This window comes from Neoarius graeffei, chromosome 6 (genome assembly GCF_027579695.1).
Source record: "Neoarius graeffei isolate fNeoGra1 chromosome 6, fNeoGra1.pri, whole genome shotgun sequence".
NCBI lineage: Eukaryota > Metazoa > Chordata > Actinopteri > Siluriformes > Ariidae > Neoarius > Neoarius graeffei.
This window is the reverse complement of record NC_083574.1, coordinates 42,514,058-42,536,688: the sequence shown is the minus strand read 5'-3', so window position 1 is coordinate 42,536,688 and position 22,631 is coordinate 42,514,058. Positions and strand designations below refer to the sequence as shown.

At 43.8% G+C, this 22,631-nt stretch overlaps 1 protein-coding gene across 1 annotated transcript in view; it reads left to right on the top strand.

The window, feature by feature from the left end:
- The window catches only part of bicd1a (bicaudal D homolog 1a), a 120,893-nt gene that overhangs the window by 33,589 nt on the left and 64,673 nt on the right, over nt 1-22,631 (top strand). Inside the window, exon 2 of the mRNA XM_060923684.1 lies at nt 14,924-15,136. Coding sequence (XP_060779667.1) covers nt 14,924-15,136 — 213 coding nt within the window. The remainder of the gene's footprint in view (nt 1-14,923; nt 15,137-22,631) is intronic.

Genomic DNA, 22,631 nt, shown 5'->3' with positions numbered 1-22,631 from the left:
TGGTGATCCTCTTCCCATCTTTATTTCTGAGAGCCGCTGCCACTCCAAGATGCTCTTTTTATACCCAGTCATGTTAATGACCTCTTGCCAATTGACCTAATGAGTTGCAATTTGGTCCTCCAGCTGTTCCTTTTTTGTACCTTTAACTTTTCCAGCCTCTTATTGCCCCTGTCCCAACTTTTTTGAGAGGTGTTGCTGTCATGAAATTTCAAATGAGCCAATATTTGGCATGAAATTTCAAAATGTCTCACTTTCGACATTTGATATGTTGTCTATGTTCTATTGTGAATACAATATCAGTTTTTGAGATTTGTAAATTATTGCATTCCATTTTTATTTACAATTTGTACTTTGTCCCAACTTTTTTGGAATCGGGGTTGTAAATGTAATTTATTTGATTGTTAGAATTTAAACATTAAGTATTACACACTACAGACATTTAGCAGAGGCTTTTATATAGAACAATGTACAACACACCCAGAGCAGCCTGGGGAGCAGTTGGGGTTAGTTGCCTTGCTCAAGGGCACTTCAGCCATTCCTGCTAGTCTAGGGAATTGAACAGATGACCTTTTGGTCCCAAAGGTGCTTCTCTAACCATTAGGCCATGTATCATACATTGTACAAAACAGTTGATTAATTAATATACTAACGTCACATCTGGAAGGTACCATAGGAAGCTGTAAATGTGTACTACTGACTTTTGGCCTCATCTTTCTAAACATGCAGTAGATGGAAATCTCAAAAAATAATAATTTAATATCATAATTTTCTAAAGTTATACCAGCAACAATGTGACAAGTTACATTAGGACGAATTAGCATCTGGCATTCAGCATCTGCCATGTATCTTTGCAGGAAGCTGCCATCGCTTCACAGACGTGTGAAAATACACTGTGCTATCACACTGGAAAAAGTATTTATCCATATACCCTGGATTTTGAGGTATTAATGAAAACAGTGAGAACACATTAGAGCCAAGTGAACATTTCAGACACATTTTAATAGTTTTCTTAAAATATTCTTAGTGTTAAGTGGTGAGAAATTCCTCTCATATATAAAGGATGAAGTGCTGCAGAGCAAGTGTAGGCATGATAAATAACCTCTGCCCACCAGAAGACTTCAGTGTAGTCAGTAGTGCTTATTCCACACAATGTCTGCTTCTCCACACTCACAAATATTCATCTAATCACTGCTGATAAAATGTTACAGAGAAAAGGCAGTTTGACAGCAGCAAATTAGCAAAAAATATAGAATAAATTAACAGTTTCCTTATTATACTACTTGTAACTTTGTTGGAAGAGGTTATGTTTTTGGGTGGCATAGTGGTTAGCACTGTCACCTCACAGCAAGAAGGTTCTGGGTTCAAGCCCAGTGGCCGATGGGGGTCTTTCTGTGTGGAGTTTGCATGTTCTCTCCATATCTCCATGGGTTTCCTCCGGGTGCTCAGTCCAAAGACATGCATGTTAGGCTAATTGGTGGCTACCCGTATCTCCATGGGTTTCCCCCACAGTCCAAAGACATGCAGGTTAGGCTAATTGGTGGCTCTAAAACGACCATAGGTGTGAATGGTTGTTTGTCTCGATATGTCAGCCCTGTGATGACCTGGCGACTTGTCCAGGGTGTACCCCACCTCTCACCCATAGTCAGCTGGGATAGGGTCCAGCTTGCCTGCGACCCTGCACAGGATAAGCAGCTATAGATAATGGATGGAGGTTATGTTTTTGCCTCCTGTTTGTTTGTTCCTAACATAACTCAAAATGTAGTGAACAGATTTTAATGAAATTTGCAGGAAAGGCAGGCCATTGGCTAAGGAACAGTTGTTTAGATTTTGATGCAAATCCAAGTATGTGGCTTGGCGGAGGTATGCACTCTACCGAGTGCCCTTCTCGTTAATAATTCATTGTTGTGAAAAGACAAGTTATAGGATAACTTTGCAGTTCTTTTTGCTGGTGAGTGGGCTTGAGAGGTATTAATGCTTTCATACTGTCATTCATTCATTCGTTCTTTTTCTTTACCACTTATCCATTGTGGGTCGTAAGTGAGCTGGAGTCAATCCCAGTGAACACTGAGCAAGAGACGGGGTACACCCTGGACAAACAACCCTCCACACCTATGGGCAATTTACAATAGCCAGTTGACCTAATTTGCAACTAGTCCTAATCTTTGGACTGTGGAAGGAAACTGGGGCACTCAGAGGAAACCCATGCAGGCACGAGAAGAATAATATTCAAATTCAACACACACTGTCAGAAATAGGGGTACAATAGGAGTCCATTTCTGTCCCCAAGGTACAATCTACACTAATGTACCCCCTGCGACTCATTATTGGACCTCAAGGTGTGTACCTTTTTAGGACCAAAAAGATACATATATGCTCCCAAGTAGGCGGCACAGTGGTGTAGCGGTTAGCACTGTTGCCTCACAGCAAGAAGGTTCTGGGTTTGAGCCCAGCAGCTGACAAGGGTCTTTCTGTGTGGAGCTTGCATGTTCTCCCCGTGTCTGCATTGGTTTCCTCCGGGTGCTCCAGTTTCCCGCACAGTCCAAAGACATGCAGGTTAGGCTAATTGGTGGCTCTAAATTGACCGTGAACGTGAGTGTGAATGGTTGTTTGTCTCTATGTGTAAGCCCTGCGATGATCTGGCGACTTGTTCAGGGTGTACCCCGCCTCTTGCCCATAGTCAGCTGGGATAGGCTCCAGCTTGCCTGTGACCCTGCACAGGATAAGCAGCTACAGATAATGGATGGATGGATGTTCCCAAGTAGTATATAAAAGGTACAAATAAGTACCTTAAAGAGTACTGCCCGAGTGACAAGCCGTTGTACCCCTAAAGGTACAATAATGTACTTTATTTTTTTCGCGGTCCGGTTTCCATCAAATCGTGCACTCTGATTGGCTCGCGAGCGGTCCGGAATCCTACGATGTGGACCCCGGTTACGGACCTTTAGCGACTCGCTCATTCACAACAATAACAAACATAGTACCAATTTTTTTGTCAACATTTTTGTCGCCTAGATCAGGGAAGTGATCTAGATCAAGTTTTCTTTTCAGAAAATTCCAAGCTGACGTAGCTTGTCAAACAGGTTTTGACGAGCTTGTAGCAGGTTTGTTCTAAATATGGTTTCCCTCTCATTTTCTGTTATTTTTTTCTTTACCAAATTATATCATTTACCAGCTTAAGGTCGGTCCGTATCGTGAAATACCGTGACCCCTGTCTTGAAAACACTGACCTCGGCCCAGAGGCCTCGGTCAGTATTTTCAAGACCTCGGTCATGGTCTTTCACGATACAGACCTCACAGCTGGTAAATAATATATTTTTATTTTCTGAGAGTGCAGAAAGGCCCAGTTGACCAGCAGGCTTTAACCCAGAACCTGCTTGCTGTGAGGCAACAGTGCAAACCACTGCATCACCATGCTGTCCTGCCATACTGTCATAATTTCTATAAATATTACTGAGGTAGGAAGAACCCCTTCACAGCTCTGGGGTTTGAGCCTGAGCTCAGTTACTGTCTGTGAGGAGTTTTATTGTGTATGTTCTCTGACCTCAATCTCAATAGAGTTTCCTCCAGATACAGTGGGGCAAAAAAGTATTTAGTCAGTCACCAATTGTGCAAGTTCTCCCACTTAAAAAGATGAGAGAGGCCTGTAATTTCCATCATAGGTACACTTCAACTATGAGGGACAAAATGAGAAAAAAACATCCAGAAAATCACATTGTCTGATTTTTAAAGAATTTATTTGCAAATTATGGTGGAAAATAAGTATTTGGTCAATAACAAAAATTCATCTAAATACTTTGTTATATACCCTTTGTTGGCAATGACAGAGGTCAAACGTTTTCTGTAAGCCTTCACAAGGTTTTCACACACTGTTGCTGGTATTTTGGCCCATTCCTCCATGCAGATCTCCTCTAGAGCAGTGATGTTTTGGGGCTGTCGCTGGGCAACACGGACTTTCAACTCCCTCCAAAGATTTTCTATGGGGTTGAGATCTGGAGACTGGCTAGGCCACTCCAGGACCTTGAAATGCTTCTTACGAAGCCACTCCTTCATTGACCGGGTGGTGTGTTTGGGATCATTGTCATGCTGAAAGACCCAGCCACATTTCATCTTCAATGCCCTTGCTGATGGAAGGAGGTTTTCACTCAAAATCTCATGATGCATGGCCCCATTCATTCTTTCCTTTACACGCATCGGTTGTCCTGGTCCCTTTGCAGAAAAACAGCCCCAAAGCATGATGTTTCCACCCCCATGCTTCACAGTAGGTATGGTGTTCTTTGGATGCAACTCAGCATTCTTTCTCCTCCAAACATGACAAGTTGAGTTTTTACCAAAAAGTTCTATTTTGGTTTCATCTGACCATATGACATTCTCCCAATCCTCTTCTGGATCATCCAAATGCTCTCTAGCAAACTTCAGACGGGCCTAGACATGTACTGGCTTAAGCAGGGGGACATGTCTGGCGCTGCAGGATTTGAGTCCCTGGCGGCATAGTGTGTTACTGATGGTAGCCTTTGTTACTTTGGTCCCAGCTCTCTGCAGGTCATTCACTAGGTCCCCCCGTGTGGTTCTGGGATTTTTGCTCACCGTTCTTGTGATCATTTTGACCCCACGGGGTGAGATCTTGCGTGGAGCCCCAGATTGAGGGAGATTATCAGTGGCCTTGTATGTCTTCCATTTTCTAATAATTGCTCCCACAGTTGATTTCTTCACACCAAGCTGCTTACCTATTGCAGATTCAGTCTTCCCAGCCTGGTGCAGGTCTACAATTTTGTTTCTGGTGTCCTTTGACAGCTCCTTTGGTCTTGGCCATAGTGGAGTTTGGAGTGTGACTGTTTGAGGTTGTGGACAGGTGTCTTTTTTACTGATAACGAGTTCAAACAGGTGCCATTAATACAGGTAACGAGTGGAGGACAGAGGAGCCTCTTAAAGAAATTGTTACAGGTCTGTGAGAGCCAGAAATCTTGCTTGTTTGTAGGTGATCAAATACTTATTTTACCGAGGAATTTACCAATGAATTCATTAAAAATCCTACAATGTGATTTCCTGGATTCTTTCCCCCCATTTTGTCTCTCATAGTTGAAGTGTACCTATGATGAAAATTACAGGCCTCTCTCATCTTTTTAAGTGGGAGAACTTGCGCAATTGGTGGCTGACTAAATACTTTTTGGCCCCACTGTACTTTAATTTCCTCCCACCACACAAAAACAGGCAGGTACGGTAGGTGAATTGCCCCAAAAGTATGAATTAGTCATGGTACCACAGTCCACACCGGGAAGAAGCAGTTACTGAAAATAAATAAAGGACTGGAGTAGCAACTGTGTGATATCACATTAATGAAATGTGAAATTCAGCATGGTTATTGTTGTTTGTAGTGTGTGAGACCGAAGTTTAATATAAACTGCTCTTGATTCTGGTTTTTCCTGACCTTTAGAAAATAACTTTAAAATGCAATAAGTTCAATCAAAGTAATACATGTTAAAAATGCACTAGCAAGAGTAACTCATCGTCACTATCAAACCTGATCTGGGCTTGAGACGAACTATGTTTGGCTGACTTGGCCAGAATCAGGCTTGTAGTACTCAAGTCCAGGGCTCGGATTCGGGTCTGAATCATGTCCTAATTTTAAGGACTCGTGACTCGACTTGGACTTGAGCACTGATGACTCGGACTTGGACTCGTGCATTAACTGTATTCAGACTCGTAAATTGGGGACGAGAACTTGGATTTTTCTTTATTTTTTGTAACATGGCATAATAATTTGGCATAAGATATTTATATCTACATTAATATTTGTACTATTTTCGTGCAAGAGTGTCACACCTGCACGCCTTTGCACGTGCATCAGATAGACTCTCAGGCACGCTCCAGACAGCAAACGCTCCAAGCGGACTCTCGCATGCATGCGCCGTAAACGACTCGCACCTGCACAGGATTAAGGCGCAATCAGCGCGCCGATATAAAAACTGTGAAAACACACTTACTTTGCGAAATATTGAGTTGCGTGCTAACACGTTACTGGGCCTTATTTCCTTGTTTGGTTTCCTGATTTCCTGTTTCTTTTCTCTGATTCTGCCAAGTCTCCGATAGCCTGTTTGTGCCTCGCTCGACCTATTGCCTGTTTCACTGTTTTATGATTTTGCCTGCCGTTCTGGATTGTTTACCGTCTTCATTCGTATTAGTAAACACATCTTCTGTACTTACATCTGTCTCCCAACCATCTCTGACAGAATACGTCACACTCCCTGACAAAGAGAATGAACATTCACCTGTTCATACGTCATGTTCAGGAACAGACTAATGTTAATGGTGCTCAAACAGCCACCGTCAAATGGCGCAGTTGGAGTCTTGTTCTTGGACTCGACTCAGATCAATAGTGGACTCGACTCAATTTTTTTAATGACTTGGATACAGGGGACTCAAGGTTTAGTGACTCGACTACAACACTGGCCAGAATTGCAGCAGTAGGGTGTCCGGTTCCTTTCTGCATATTCATTCACACCTATGGGCAAGTTAGAGTAGCCACTTAACCTAACTGCATGTCTTTCTGTAACTTTTTTTTTCTTTACCAAATTATATCATTTACCAGCTTAAGGTCGGTCCGTATCGTGAAATACCGTGACCCCTGTCTTGAATATATATATATATATATATATATATATATATATATATATATATATATATGAGTGATTCCACGCTTATGGGTACTGAAGGTACATGTCATCTTTAATGAATGATATGTTAAAAGATAACTTTAATTTTCTGAGATGTAATAAAAACATATTTATATGCCAAAGTCAGAACGTAACAGAAGTGTTGTGGACATATATATTCTCAATTTTAACAATGTAGAATTACTTTTTGAAACATAGGAAGGTGATGTTTTAGCAAATATAATTAATAAACATGTGTAGTAGAATAAACATACACATTCTTTCAATAAGATTAACATGGTATATAGCTAGATTGTAATTAATTTGTAACAGACGCGAGATGGACAATCGTAACAGAAGTAATGTAACAGACATCATTTTGGAACTCATAGGCTTGACTTTGGCATATAAATATGTTTTTATTACATCTCAGAAAATTAAAGTTATCTTTTAACATATCATTCATTAAAGATTACATGTTTTGTGACCTGATGGTAAAAAAAGAAATGGTTTTAGGTGAATAAGTTCATGTCCCCATTTCAGTACCCATAAGCGTGGAATCACTCATATGTATGTATATATGTGTGTGTATATATGTATATATCTCATCTCATTATCTGTAGCCGCTTTATCCTGTTCTACAGGGTCGCAGGCAAGCTGGAGCCTATCCCAGCTGACTACGGGCGAAAGGCGGGGTACACCCTGGACAAGTCGCCAGGTCATCACAGGGCTGACACATAGACACAGACAACCATTCACACTCACATTCACACCTACGCTCAATTTAGAGTCACCAGTTAACCTAACCTGCATGTCTTTGGACTGTGGGGGAAACCGGAGCACCCGGAGGAAACCCACGCGGACACGGGGAGAACATGTAAACTCCGCACAGAAAAGCCCTCGCCGACCACGGGGCTCGAACCCGGACCTTCTTGCTGTGAGGCGACAGCGCTAACCACTACACCACCGTGCCGCCCTATGTCGAGCATGTGTAACATATTTGACAATAATGTTGACTTGACTTGACTTGACTTTGGACTGTGGGGGAAACCGGAGCACCTGGAGGAAACCCACGCAGACACAGGGAGAACATGCAAACTCCACACAGAAAGGCTCCCATCAGCCACTAGGTTCAAATCCAGAACCTTCTTGCTGTGAGGCAACAGCGCTAACCACTACACCACCGTGCCGCCGCTAAGAGTAACTAACACAACAGTTAACAAAGTTAAATAAGATGTGAGGCTGATAAATGTGTCTGTCATGCTGAATATTCTTTACTGATTAAACCAAGCATGTCCATCTTTTCTTGTTTTAACTCTGAATGCTGAGAACTGAAGGACAGTCCTTGTTGTGAAATATCCTTCTCCTTATTTTTTCAGATACTGACAGCATTGATAAATGAAACCATGTTCGAATGGCTCAATCTTTAAACCACTAACCAGCTTCCTGTAATTCCCATATATGTTTGTATTATTTTAATTTTAATTTTAGTGATCACATGAAATCATCAGGACGGCACAGTGGTGTAGTGGTTACCATTGTCGCCTCACAGCAAGGTCCTGGGTTCAAGCCCAGTGGCTGATGAGGGCCTTTCTGTGTGGAGTTTGCATGTTCTGTCCGTGTGGGTTTCCTCCGGGTGCTCCAGTTTCCCCCACAGTCCAAAGACATGCAGGTTAGGCTAATTGGTGGCTCCAAACTGACCGTAGGTGTGAGTGTGAATGGTTGTCTGTGTCTATGTGTCAGCCCTGTGATGACCTGGCGACTTGTCCAGGGTGTACCCGCCTCTCGCCCATAGTCAGCTGGGATAGGGTCCAGCTTGCCTGCGACCCTGTAGGACAGGATAAGCGGCTACAGATAATGGATGAATGGATGGATGGATGGATGATATCATCAAGGTTGGAACATGTCCAAGCTATTAGGTTGTGTTTTGCTGATTTGCTAATTTGCTTTGAACTGTCTTGTGCCTTATTAACAGTATGGAAAATAAAGAAAAGCATATGGTGTTTCAGGCAGACTGCTGAATTTGCTTTGAACTTTACTCCTGCCTGCTGTCGTTCTTTCCTTACAGTACTTCCTTATCCTAGGTATTTGGATTCCTTTGTTCCAGATCTGCATGATTTACAATTCTTATACCCCTGCTCCAGAGGGGTGGGGGGGGTGGGGGTTTACACTGCTTTACCTCTGTCCGTCAGTCCATCGGTATCTCCCTCTGTCCGAAACGCCCTTTATCTCAGCAACCACAAATCATAGACACTTGGTACTTGGTACCAAACTGCAGCTTGGGGTTCTATACCATGTATACCGTTTTCAGGTCTGACCCATATTGATTTCCTGTTTACTGACTGAATGTATTTACGAAACATATTGGGTGGATATGGGTCTGTCTCAGAAACTGGGTACTGTGGGGGTACCCCACTAAATATACTCACAGTCAATAAACTATATGGTTTTGAATGGTGATGTTGGTTTTAATTTGAAATAAAATGATGAAAGAAATAATACAGATAAAACTAAATCTTTGATGTGAATATTCAGAATTTGGCAAAAATTCTGCAAATTTGTGGAAAAATGGCAGCTTGATCTGGGACATGATAAATGGTTGACTGCATCGCATTCCCTTAAAAAGGTTGTAGTCCACTGAAAAGTCTACAGTTATCACTAATTGTATTTTAAGTGGTAACTTTATACACCTAAGGATCGGTGCGCTCACAGAATAATCATAACCGTAATAAAACATCATGCAAAATATTTGATCACCGTTGTAACTCCATTTTCCGCAGACCCAAAACCAATACGATCGTGTGTTTTGATCTAAATGGAAAGCCTCAGGGTCAAGGTCACTACCTCACCAAAAGTAGTAACTTAAAATCACTACGCCATATAAAAATTTAGCTATAAATCTGCGATTTTGTTTTTTTAAAATGAAAGCTGAAAGTTAGGTATAGAATATGTTCCTTACAGAATATGTTACAATGGTAGCTGGTCTTGAATGAATTTCTGAGCTATAAAATGAGTTGTGGTCTATTTTTTACCGTAGCATGTTATTTGTGTGCGGGGAAGGACACACATTAACAATTTGCATGTGTAGAATGGAATTTTCCACTCCAACAGTTAGAAGTTGATCGTGCTTCCATTTGCGGTCTTTCTGTTATGCGGGTGATCTGTTCGGACGTTATCACTGAAAAGGTGAGTTTTGACAGTTTTATTTTGTTTTAGTCTTGCAGTATAAGGAATAGAATGTTTCTTTTTCATCTTACTTTCATATTTCGTAGTGTTTGCATATTTTTGGCCAATATTTTGCAACCATGGTCAATTTAGATCGAACTTTTGATAGAATCTACGGCCAGTCATTTTGCCCCGCCCCTGCCTCGTGCTCCGTCCGGTGCGGTAGTGATGTCCCATTGCTCGCACGCCGCAGCAGAGACCCGCACGACCTTCATCCGGTACAGTCGCTGTTCTTTTACCACCACCGTTATTCTCATCTTTCCGGTGTGTTCTTGATTTTTCCATTGTGTCCTATTGTCCTATTTCGCCATATCAAATACCCAAAATGTATCATATTATTCATATTTAAGTGAATAATCAATTCAGTCATCATAACCAAGCAATCAAAAAGAGGAAATTTATTCAATAGTTTCACTCATCTGTGAAGGAGGGGCTTTAACTCTTCATGATGTAGTTATTTTATATGTAAATCAGTTTTACAAAAGCATTTGAATTGTAATAAAAAAAAAATTCCACAGTGGAGGCCAGATAAAGCAAGATACTATCTTTATTCTTATTAAACATGACAAAAGAAACATTGAGTGTTAGGTAAATGCAAAAAAAAATAGCAAAATTAGAAAATTTATTTTTTGACCATAATGTCCCAAATGAGAGACCGGTTTCTGAGACGAACCCATTTACAAAATTTTCATTATGCTTTTCTCAGCAACGACAAATCACAACTGCTTGATATTTGGTGCCAAGCTTCAGCTTGGGGTTCTATACCGTGTACCGTTTTCAGGTCTGTCGCACATCAACTTCCTGTTTACCGACTGAATGTTTTTACAAAACATATAGCGTGGCTTTACAAACTTTTCGTAACACTTTTCTCAGCAACTACAAACTACACTACTCTTTACTCCCTTGTTTCAGGGTTAATTATTCGTTGAAGTCAACATTCATAATAAGTGTCCTATTCCTTCGATTGCTTGCATTCTAATATAAGCGAGAGCGGAGGGATACGTAAGTGAGCAGTAGCTCACAGTTTACCTTGTGGTGGTTCTGTTTTCATCTCCATTTGTTTGTTTGCTTATCTGTTCCCAATGTAACTCAAAAACTAGTGAACAGATTTGGATGACATTTTAAGGAAAGGTGGGCCATGGGCTAAGGAAAAAAATTAGATTTGTTGAAATCCGGATATGTATGTGGATCCAGGATTTTTTGTTTGTTCCCAACGTAACTCAAAAAGCAGTGAACAGACTTTGATGAAATTTTGAGGAAAGGTGAATCATGGACCAAGGAAAAATTTATTTGATTTTGATGCAAATCCATGTACAGTGGTGTTTGAAAGTTTGTGAACCCTTTAGAATTTTCTATATTTCTGCATAAATATGACCTAAAACATCATCAGATTTTCACACAAGTCCTAAAAGTAGATAAAGAGAACCCAGTTAAACAAATGAGACAAAAATATTATACTTGGTCATTTATTTATTGAGGAAAATGATCCAATATTACGCATCTGTGAGTGGCAAAAGTATGTGAACCTTTAGGATTAGCATTTAATTTGAAGGTGAAATTAGAGTCAGGTGTTTTCAATCAATGGGATGACAATCAGGTGTGAGTGGCCACCCTGTTTTATTTAAAGAACAGGGATCTATCAAAGTCCGGTCTTCACAACACGTTTGTGGAAGTGTATCATGGCACGAACAAAGGAGATTTCTGAGGACCTCAGAAAAAGCGTTGTTGATGCTCATCAGGCTGGAAAAGGTTACAAAACCATCTCTAAAGAGTTTGGCCTACGCCAATCCACAGTCAGACAGATTGTGTACAAATGGAGGAAATATAAAACCATTGTTACCCTCCCCAGGAGTGGTGGACCAACAAAGATCACTCCAAGAGCAAGGTGTGTAATAGTCGGTGAGGTCACAAAGGACCCCAGGGTAACTTCTAAGCAACTGAAGGCCTCTCTCACATTGGCTAATGTTAATGTTCATGAATCCACCATCAGGAGAACACTGAACAACAATGGTGTGCATGGCAGGGTTGCAAGGAGAAAGCCACTGCTCTCCAAAAAGAACATTGCTGCTCATCTGCAGTTTGCTAAAGATCATGTGGACAAGCCAGAAGGCTATTGGAAAAATGTTTTGTGGATGGATGAGACCAAAATAGAACTTTTTGGTTTAAATGAGAAATGTTATGTTTGGAGAAAGGAAAACACTGCATTCCAGCATAAGAACCTTATCCCATCTGTGAAACGTGGTGGTGGTAGTATCATGGTTTGGGCCTGTTTTGCTGCATCTGGGCCAGGACGGCTTGCCATTGTTGATGGAACAATGAATTCTGAATTATACCAGCGAATTCTAAAGGAAAATGTCAGGACATCTGTCCATGAACTGAATCTCAAGAGAAGGTGGGTCATGCAGCAAGACAACGACCCTAAGCACACAAGTCATTCTACCAAAGAATGGTTAAAGAAGAATAAAGTTAATGTTTTGGAATGGCCAAGTCAAAGTCCTGACCTTAATCCAATCGAAATGTTGTGGAAGGACCTGAAGCGAGCAGTTCATGTGAGGAAACCCACCAACATCCCAGAGTTGAATCTGTTCTGTACGGAGGAATGGGCTAAAATTCCTCCAAGCCGGTGTGCAGGACTGATCAACAGTTACCGGAAATGTTTAGTTGCAGTTATTGCTGCACAAGGGGGTCACACCAGATACTGAAAGCAAAGATTCACATACTTTTGCCCCTCACAGATATGTAATATTGGATCATTTTCCTCAATAAATAAATAAATAACCAAGTATAATATTTTTGTCTCATTTGTTTAACTGGGTTCTCTTTATCTACTTTTAGGACTTGTGTGAAAATCTGATGATGTTTTAGGTCATATTTATGCAGAAATATAGAAAATTCTAAAGGGTTCACAAACTTTCAAGCACCACTGTACGTATGTGGATCCAGGATTTTTTAATATGTGGCTTGGTAGAGGTATGCACTCTACCGAGTGCCCTTCTAGTTAGCCCATGTACACATACAGCTCTGTGAAACTAATTTTGAAAAATGTTCACATCTCAGTGTCATGGGAGAAATCTGATTATGGTAGCATGTGTAGCGTATTACTTATGTGGTCCCTGTCCTGTCAGCAACTTTTCAACTACAGAGCTGTTCTCATACAGTATTGATTTTTTTTGCCCTTCACGACATATCTTTCCTTCCATTTTTCCCAGGAAGCAATCCATTGATTTTCTTGTTGGATGTGAGATTGCTGTAGGATCTCCATTTATCTTCACTATATCATAGCTCCAGAAACATTTGGTTTTAATATTGTACCTCAGTGTTTTGTAGGTATGATAATTGTAGTTTTACCTTTTTCAGTGGTCAATTATATGAATTTCATGTGTAAAATAAATAAATTAAGACTTTAGTGGTGTGCATCATCTCATCTCATCTCATTATCTCTAGCCGGTTTATCCTGTCCTAGAGGGTCGCAGGCAAGCTGGAGCCTATCCCAGCTGACTATGGGCGAAAGGCGGGGTACACCCTGGACAAGTCGCCAGGTCATCACAGGGCTGACACATAGACACAGACAACCATTCACACTCACATTCACACCTACGGTCAATTTAGAGCCACCAGTTAACCTAACCTGCATGTCTTTGGACTGTGGGGGAAACCGGAGCACCCGGAGAAAAAGTGTGACGTAACTGCGCATGAGCAGACCATTATTTGTAGGCAGTTATTTGCAGTTCGCTCAGTCAATTAAAACGGCGTAAAAAATCATTTGAATGATGACAGTTTTTAAGTGTTTTTTTAACTTATTAGTCAGATCATGCACCATACAAGTCGCTGTTAATATTGTCATGAAAATATATTAGAATGAGTGCATTAATATTAACTTATGACATGATTTTGAGCCAGAATTACTGTCTACTGTCATCTAGCTGCTGTTATAGGAAATTTATCACTTTCTGACCAATTGAATTCCCGAATCTAATATCGCTGTGGTGTAATGATTGTAACAGTTATTCCACGAAATTGAGTCGTACATGAGCTGATAGCTAACAAGGTGCATAGTGCCGAGTCGGCTATAAGCCATTTATGATGAGATTGAGTGGAATAACTGTTTTATTCTATCCACATTCACTGGATTTTGAGAAACAGAGCATTTTTATTTTTTGAAAATTCAGTAAATTAAAAATTTCATACAAAACGTCTGACAAAATAATTTCCGCTTGGAATGTAAACAAAGCATCGAAAAAACAGTAGCAATTTGTGAAAAATGCTATAGTAATAATTCGTGAAAAATAAAAAAGATACGTTCTTCCCATCAAATACTTTCATTCCATATTTTGTTGCTTTCTTTTGTATTTTTTGGGGGTTTTTTTTCGAGTAGAATTTTTATTTCATCTTCAGTTGGTTCAGCAACATGCTCCATTATTTGTTTTTCTCTACTCACGGTATATGAGCTGATAGCCTCGTAGTAGAGTAGCCAATCAGAGCGTGCGATTGCTCATATCCAGTGAATGTGGATAGAATAATAGAGATTATTCCATCCGTTCTGTTCCCAAAGATATTTTCACACTGCTGTTTTCTGAACCGGGCACCTTTTCTCTATGTCATGATCCTGAACTTCTAGCCTCTAATGTATCTTGCAAGTGTCTGTTTATAGTAGGTGTTGTTTTCCAATCAAGGCACGACGCTCTAATCATGATGTATTGGATCTATGCAGTGGGGAAATCTGTGTCAGGAGAATGGGAACACTGTTTTTATTGATCAGTGCAAGGTGATGAAATATTATCTCATTTACCTTGACGTGTACCTGCAGCAGTCAGGTCATGCCTCTATGAAGGTGAGGAAAATGTAGGGCATGTCTTCATCACCTTTTTAACTAATGCACATCAAACAATCCATGTATTGTCCATAACTCTCCCTGGGATTGAAGATTGAACTCCTCATTTGCCACCATACTGGCAAATGAGGAGTATGAGGAGTATAAATTTGCGTAACCGTGTTTTGCTTCGGGATCCCAGCACGGTGGTTAATCTCCATGTCTTTGGTTTCTGCAGGCATTTGGCCAGGCATACTCTAACCAGCGTAAAGTGGCAGAGGATGGCGAGACGAATGAGGAGACTCTTCTGCAGGAGTCCGCCTCCAAAGAGGCATACTACAAGAATCGCCTGCTGGAGTTGCAGATGGATCTCGATCTGAGTCGCTCAGTGGCTTCCAACACACAGGCGGAGAGCGAACGCCTTAATTTGCTGCTCCAGGATTTAAGAGAGGTCAGTTTACCATCAGAACAATCCTAAAATACAGATAATTCCGCAGGGTTTTTTTTTTAAATACATTGTTGTTTATAATGACCCCCCATCAGATTTGCTGACCACTTTTATCCAACATAACTTCCTCTTGATCCTTCCTCGGTGACCCAGCAGTGGCAACTTGGTAGTGGTGGGCTTTGAACTCACAACCTTCTGATGAATTGTTTAAAGCCTTAACTACTGAGCACTGCTCAATGTCAGGGCATTACTTCACTTCAGCAGGCCTTGACCAGGGTCATCCAGAGTGTGTGTGTGTGTGTGTTAGTGTTAGTTATTGTGTTTGTGTCAGCAGTCATCAGAGGCCAGGGGTGGTGTCAGGGTCAGAGACTGTCGCCATGGGCTATTGTAGAGGGCAAATCCGTTCCTGAGCTGGGGAATAAGGGGAATGTCCTGAGGTCGGCATAAAGACATGCTCCACACAAATATACAAACAGAGCCTCTTTAGTTCTTATCTCAGATTTTGTTACATGTCTTAAAAAAAAGGATAGAAAGAACTGAAAAAAATCGGTGTGTATCTATTTTTGCTATAATTTTGTGAGCGTTTTAAACTGGCAATACATCATTTGTAGATAATGATGCTCGGGTCAGCTGAATGCTCCTCAGCATTTACACGAACATAACTTTATATACCATTGATGTTTTTTTTTAATCTCTTTGTACTGAAAGGAGGAACTGAACCCATGTAATAAATAAACCACTGAATTCTGTCTCATGCCAGGTTTGTACGATGATGCAGAGGTGTGTTTTATCCCATCATTCTGAGCTGTATCACTTTCTGGTTCACATCCAGCATCACACTGGTGCACTGCTGCTGACCTCGGTGTATTTGTGTGTGTGTGTGTGTGTGTGTGTGTGTGTGTGTGTGTGTGTAGCCCCTGATTAGCAGTGTTACAGTCCTACTGGGTGATAATCGTTCAGTAATCCTCTGGACTTTACATTCAGCTCATGTGTAGTTGAGGACACAGCCATGCTATGAATAGACACTGATTCAACACATCCTCTGTGAATGCTGAGTTGTACACGCTAATCAATAACACTACTCACCTTTCAAGGTCACCGTTGAGGGTCTAATATCACAGTCTAATATTTAACAGTTATTCCATGAAATTGAGTCGTACATGAGCTGATAGCCGATGAGGCGTCGTTTCGAATCAGCTATAAGCCATGTATGACGAGATTGAGTGGAATAACTGTTTTATTATATCCATGTTCACTGGATTTTGAGAAACAGAGCATTTTTATTTTTATTTCTTTGCAAATTTAGACAAAACGTCTGACAAAATAATTTCTGCTCAGAATGTAAACAAACTGGCAAAATGAAGTATTGAAGCTTTTCAATACTACAAAATGTGTTATTTTAACCACATTGACCGGATATGAGCAATGATGCACTCTGATTGTTTTTTTTTTTTTTTTGTGTGTGTGTGTGTGTGTGTGTGTGTGTGTGTGTGTGTGTGTGTGTGTGTGTGTGTGTGTCAGCTCACGATATACAACCCTGATTCCAAAAAAGTTGGGACAAAGTACAAATTGTAAATAAAAACGGAATGCAATAATTTACAAATCTCAAAAACTGATATTGTATTCACAGTAGAACATAGACAACATATCAAATGTCGAAAGTGAGACATTTTGAAATTTCATGCCAAATATCGGCTCATTTGAAATTTCATGACAGCAACACATCTCAAAAAAGTTGGGACAGGGGCAATAAGAGGCTGGAAAAGTTAAAGGTACAAAAAAGGAACAGCTGGAGGACCAAATTGCAACTCATTAGGTCAACTGGCAATAGGTCATTAACATGACTGGGTATAAAAAGAGCATCTTGGAGTGGCAGCGGCTCTCAGAAGTAAAGATGGGAAGAGGATCACCAATCCCCCTAATTCTGCGCAGACAAATAGTGGAGCAATATCAGAAAGGAGTTCGACAGTGTAAAATTGCAAAGAGTTTGAACATATCATCATGTACAGTGCATAATATCATCAAAAGATTGAGAGAATCTGGAAGAATCTCTGTGCGTAAGGGTCAAGGCCGGAAAACCATACTGGGTGCCCGTGATCTTCGGGCCCTTAGACGGCACTGCATCACATACAGGCATGCTTCTGTATTGGAAATCACAAAATGGGCTCAGGAATATTTCCAGAGAACATTATTTGTGAACGCAATTCACCGTGCCATCCGCCGTCGCCAGCTAAAACTCTGTAGTTCAAAGAAGAAGCCATATCTAAACATGATCCAGAAGCGCAGACGTCTTCTCTGGGCCAAGGCTCATTTAAAATGGACTGTGGCAAAGTGGAAAACTGTTCTGTGGTCAGACGAATCAAAATTTGAAGTTCTTTATGGAAATCAGGGACGCCGTGTCATTCGGACTAAAGAAGAGAAGGACGACCCAAGTTGTTATCAGCGCTCAGTTCAGAAGCCTGCATCTCTGATGGTATGGGGTTGCATTAGTGCGTGTGGCATGGGCAGCTTACACATCTGGAAAGACACCATCAATGCTGAAAGGTATCTCCAGGTTCTAGAGCAACATATGCTCCCATTCAGACGACGTCTCTTTCAGGGACGACCTTGCATTTTCCAACATGACAATGCCAAACCACATACTGCATCAATTACAGCATCATGGCTGCGTAGAAGAAGGGTCCGGGTACTGAACTGGCCAGCCTGCAGTCCAGATCTTTCACCCATAGAAAACATTTGGTGCATCATAAAACGGAAGATACGACAAAAAAGACCTAAGACAGTTGAGCAACTAGAATCCAACATTAGACAAGAATGGGTTAACATTCCTATCCCTAAACTTGAGCAACTTGTCTCCTCAGTCCCCAGACGTTTACAGACTGTTGTAAAGAGAAAAGGGGATGTCTCACAGAGGTAAACATGGCCTTGTCCCAACTTTTTTGAGATGTGTTGTTGTCATAAAATTTAAAATCACCTAAATTGTCTCTTTAAATGATACATTTTCTCAGTTTAAACATTTGATATATCATCTATGTTCTATTCTGAATAAAATATGGAATTTTGAAACTTCCACATCATTGCATTCCGTTTTTATTTACAATTTGTACTTTTGGAATCGGGGTTGTATATATATCATGGATATCAGGATATCAGCTCATGGTATATGAGCTGATATCCTCGTAGTAGAGTAACTAATCAGAGTGCACCATTGCTCATATCCGGTCAATGTGGATAGAATAAAACAATTTGTGAAAGATGCTATCATAATGTAACGGTTCGATACGTGTGAGTGGAGCACAGAGGACGGCAGGACAGAGATCAGGTATAAACAGAGGCTTTATTGCCACACTTTTCAGTCTAACAATATATATATTATTCCAAACACACTGAAACACACACACTAGCGTCTCGTCCGGGGGATGAGCTCCTCTGCTCTCGCTCTCCCTCCTTAAATAGGGCGCAGTCACTGGGAAGACACACACAAACACAGGTTAATTGCCATCAGGTGCAGTGATTCTGCCACTTACCTTCCCTGACTCCGCCCTCCTGTCACAGACCGGCACTTGACCACGCCCCCGCTGCCACATACCCCCACCGCCCAACTCAGGCCGGGGGGCTGTCCAGCCTGCAGCCGACTCCCCCCCCCCCCGACAGGAGAGGAAGTCCGCCACAACCATCTGCGCCCCCGGCCTGTGGACCACCTTGAAATTGAAGGGTTGGAGTGCCAGATACCAACGGGTGATCCATGCGTTGGCATCTTTCATGCGGTGGAGCCACTGGAGGGGCGCGTGGTCTGAACAGAGGGTGAAAGGGCGGCCCAGCAGGTAGTAACGGAGGGCGAGGACCGCCCACTTGATCGCCAGACACTCTTTCTCGATCGTGCTGTAGCGCCCCTCATGCACTGACAGCTTCCTGCTAATGTACAGGACCGGGCAGTCCTCCCCCTCCACCTCCTGGGACAAAACCGCCCCCAGCCCTCTGTCCGACGCATCGGTCTGCAACACAAAGGGGAGAGAAAAGTCAGGGGAGTGTAAAAGTGGCCCCCCACACAGTGCAGCCTTCACTTCAGAAAAAGCCCGCTGGCATTGCTCCGTCCACTGGACCGGATCTGGTGCCCCCTTTTTAGTGAGGTCAGTCAGCGGGCTGGTGACGTCCGAATAATTAAGTATAAACCTATGGTAATAGCCAGCCAGCCCCAGGAACTGTCTCACCCCCTTTTTGGTCTTGGGCCTCGGGCAGGCCGCAATCGCTGCCGTCTTATTAATTTGGGGACGCACCTGCCCGTTGCCCAAGTGGAAGCCCAGATACCGTACTTCCACCCGCCCAATCGCACACTTCTTTGGGTTGGCTGTGAGCCCCGCTCGTCTCAGCGACCTAAGGACGGCCCTCAGATGTTCGAGGTGCCTCTGCCAGTCATTACTATAGATGATAATATAATCCAGATAGGCGGCCGCATAAGTGGCGTGAGGGCGTAGGACTCTGTCCATCAGCCGCTGAAACGTAGCGGGCACCCCAAACATCTCAAACGGAAGGGTGACAAATTGGTGTAAATCAAACGGTGTGGAAAAGGCCGTTTTCTCTCGGGATAGTGGAGTCAAGGGGATCTGCCAATATCCCTTCGTCAAATCCAGCGTCGAATAAAAGCGAGCAGTGCCAAGTCGATCGAGCAACTCATCAATACGAGGCATCGGGTACGCATCAAATTTAGACACTGCGTTGACTTTTCTGTAGTCCACACAGAACCGGACCGACCCGTCGGCCTTGGGTACCAAGACCACCAGGCTGCTCCAGTCACTGTGGGACTCCTCGACGATGCCCATTTCGAGCATGGTCTCAAGTTCTTCCCGAACCACCTTTTTTTTTTGTGTTTGGGTAGCCTGTAAGGGCGGCTATGCACTACTACCCCCGGGGGCGTCTCTATGTAGTGCTCTATGAGGTTGGTGCGACCGGGCAGGGGCGAGAACACATCCGAAAACTCGGTCTGCAACTGGGCGACCTCCATGAGTTGGGTCGGGGAGAGGTGGTCTCCACAGGGGACCGGAGAGGTGCGTGATGCCAATGCCCGCTTTTGAACCTCCGGTCCCAGCTCCGCCTTCTCCGGAACCACCGACACCAACGCCACGGGGACCTCCTCATTCCAGAGTTTACCGTAAGCAGGTTGAGGTGGTAAATTTGTAGTGCCCCACCCCTGTCCGTTCGCCTCACCTCATAGTCGACGTCCCCGACTCGCCGTGTGACCTCAAAGGGCCCTTGCCACTTGGCGATCAATTTGGAGCTCGATGTGGGCAATAGTACGAGTACTTTATCTCCCGGTGTGAACTCCCTAAGGCGCGTACCCTTGTTGTACAGGCGGGCTTGCCGTTCTTGGGCCTGCCGCAAATTCTCCTGAGTTAGGTGGGTGAGCGTGTGGAGTTTTGCGCGCAGGTCCATAACGTACTGAATTTCGTTCTTACTTTGTGAAGGTCCCTCCTCCCAATTTTCCCGCAGCACGTGCAGGATGCCGCGTGGCTTACGCCCATGTAATAATTCAAACAGGGAGAACCCCGTGGAGGCTTGGGGGACCTCTCGCACTGAGAACAACAAGGGCTCGAGCCACTGATCCCAATTACGTGCGTCCTTGCTTATGAATTTTTTAATGATATTTTTGAGGGTGCGATTGAACCGTTCCACTAAACCGTCCGTTTGTGGGTGATGCACGCTGGTGCGGATTGGCTTAATCCCCAATAACCCATACAGTTCGCGTAGTGTCCGTGACATGAATGTGGTGCCTTGATTAGTCAGAATCTCGTTCGGGATTCCAACTCGGGAGATAACGCGGAAGAGTGCCTCTGCAATACTGCGTGCTGAGATATTGCGCAGAGGCACTGCTTCCGGGTATCGCGTTGCATAGTCCACCAGAACTAATATAAAGCTGTACCCTCGTGCTGACCAATCTAATGGCCCGACGAGATCCATCCCAATTTGCTCAAACGGGGTCTCGATTAATGGGAGGGGGCGCAAAGGCACTTTTGGAATGGCCGCTGGATTTACTAACTGGCATTCGCGGCATGCCGTACACCACCTACGGACATTGCCGCGAATCCCCGGCCAATAGAATCAGGCCATTATTCGGGCTAGTGTCTTATCCTGCCCTAAGTGTCCAGCCATGGGATTAAAATGAGCCACCTGGAATACCAATTCCCGGTGGCTCTTTGGAATTAAAAGTTGCATGATTTGCTCTTTAGTCTGAGTGTCCTGCGTCACTCGGTATAACCTATCCTTCATAATCGCAAAGTAGGGGGAGGACGGGGTGGCGTTCGGCTGGAGCGTTTGACCATCGATTACTCTCACTTGGTCAAACGCATGTCGCAGAGTCTCGTCTCGCGACTGCTCTAATGGGAAATCGGTGAGGGATTCCCCAATACAGAGAGGAGGGGCCGGCGGCCCCTCACTCTGAAGCGGAGATGACGTAGACGGCTCTGCGACAGCTGTTCCCGCCAAAGTGACACCGGGACCTCCCCCCGTTAAATGGCAGGACCCACTCTTGACTAAGTGTGTCATTAAATCCCGAAATCCTGGCCAATCAGTCCCCAAAATTAAAGAGTGGTTGAGGCGAGGATTAACCGCCGCCTTCACTATCACATTTTCCCCTCTGAAAAAAATGTGGACCGACACCAAAGGGTAGCGGTGAACATCCCCGTGCACACACAACACCTTCACCCCCGTGCTCCCCCCAATGCCTCGTTTTGCACCAGGCTTTGGCGAATTGAGGTCTGATTACAACCAGAATCCACCAACGCCTGATATGTAGCCCCTTGGATACTCACCAGTATGCGATACGCTCCGGCCCGATCGAGGGCGGCCTCTGGCGCGTCGGGGATCCGAACCACCGTGCCCACTTCCATTGCCGTGCACAGTTGTTGAAGGTGGCCCGGCTCCCCGCAGCGCCAGCAAACCGGCCCGGGCTTTCCCTCTGCACCGGTGTTCTGGGGCTCACTCACCTGAGGGGGGGAAAGACAGACACAGAAGGGAGAAACGGGAGGGCACCGCGGGTGCGGCGGGCCAGCTGGGGTGGTGCCGGCCCCCGTCTCCGCGGTGGGGGAATGGGGCGAGGACGGGACACAGAAGGAGGGGGAGAGAGAGAAGAGGAGAGAAGAGTAGACGCCGTCTGCTGTCCTGCCGCCAGAACAGCTGCCAAATGATCCTCCGCCAGCCTGACTACCTGATCCAGCGACGCCGGGTGGTGGCACTGGACCCACTCCGCGGTTCCTGCGGGTGATGAACTGTTCCAGCACCACCTGATCGATGATCCCCTTGGCGTCGCGGTCGTCGGCCCTCAACCACCGCCAGCAGGCATCCCGGAGCTGCTGGCCGAACGCGAATGGCCGGTCGACTTCCTCCAAGCGCAGAGCGCAGAAGCGCTGGTGCTGTTGCTCTGGAGTGCACCCCACGCGCTGGAGGACGGCCCGGCGGAGGTCCGCGTAGGCCAGCCGGCGGTCGGCGGGGAGCTGTAGTGCGG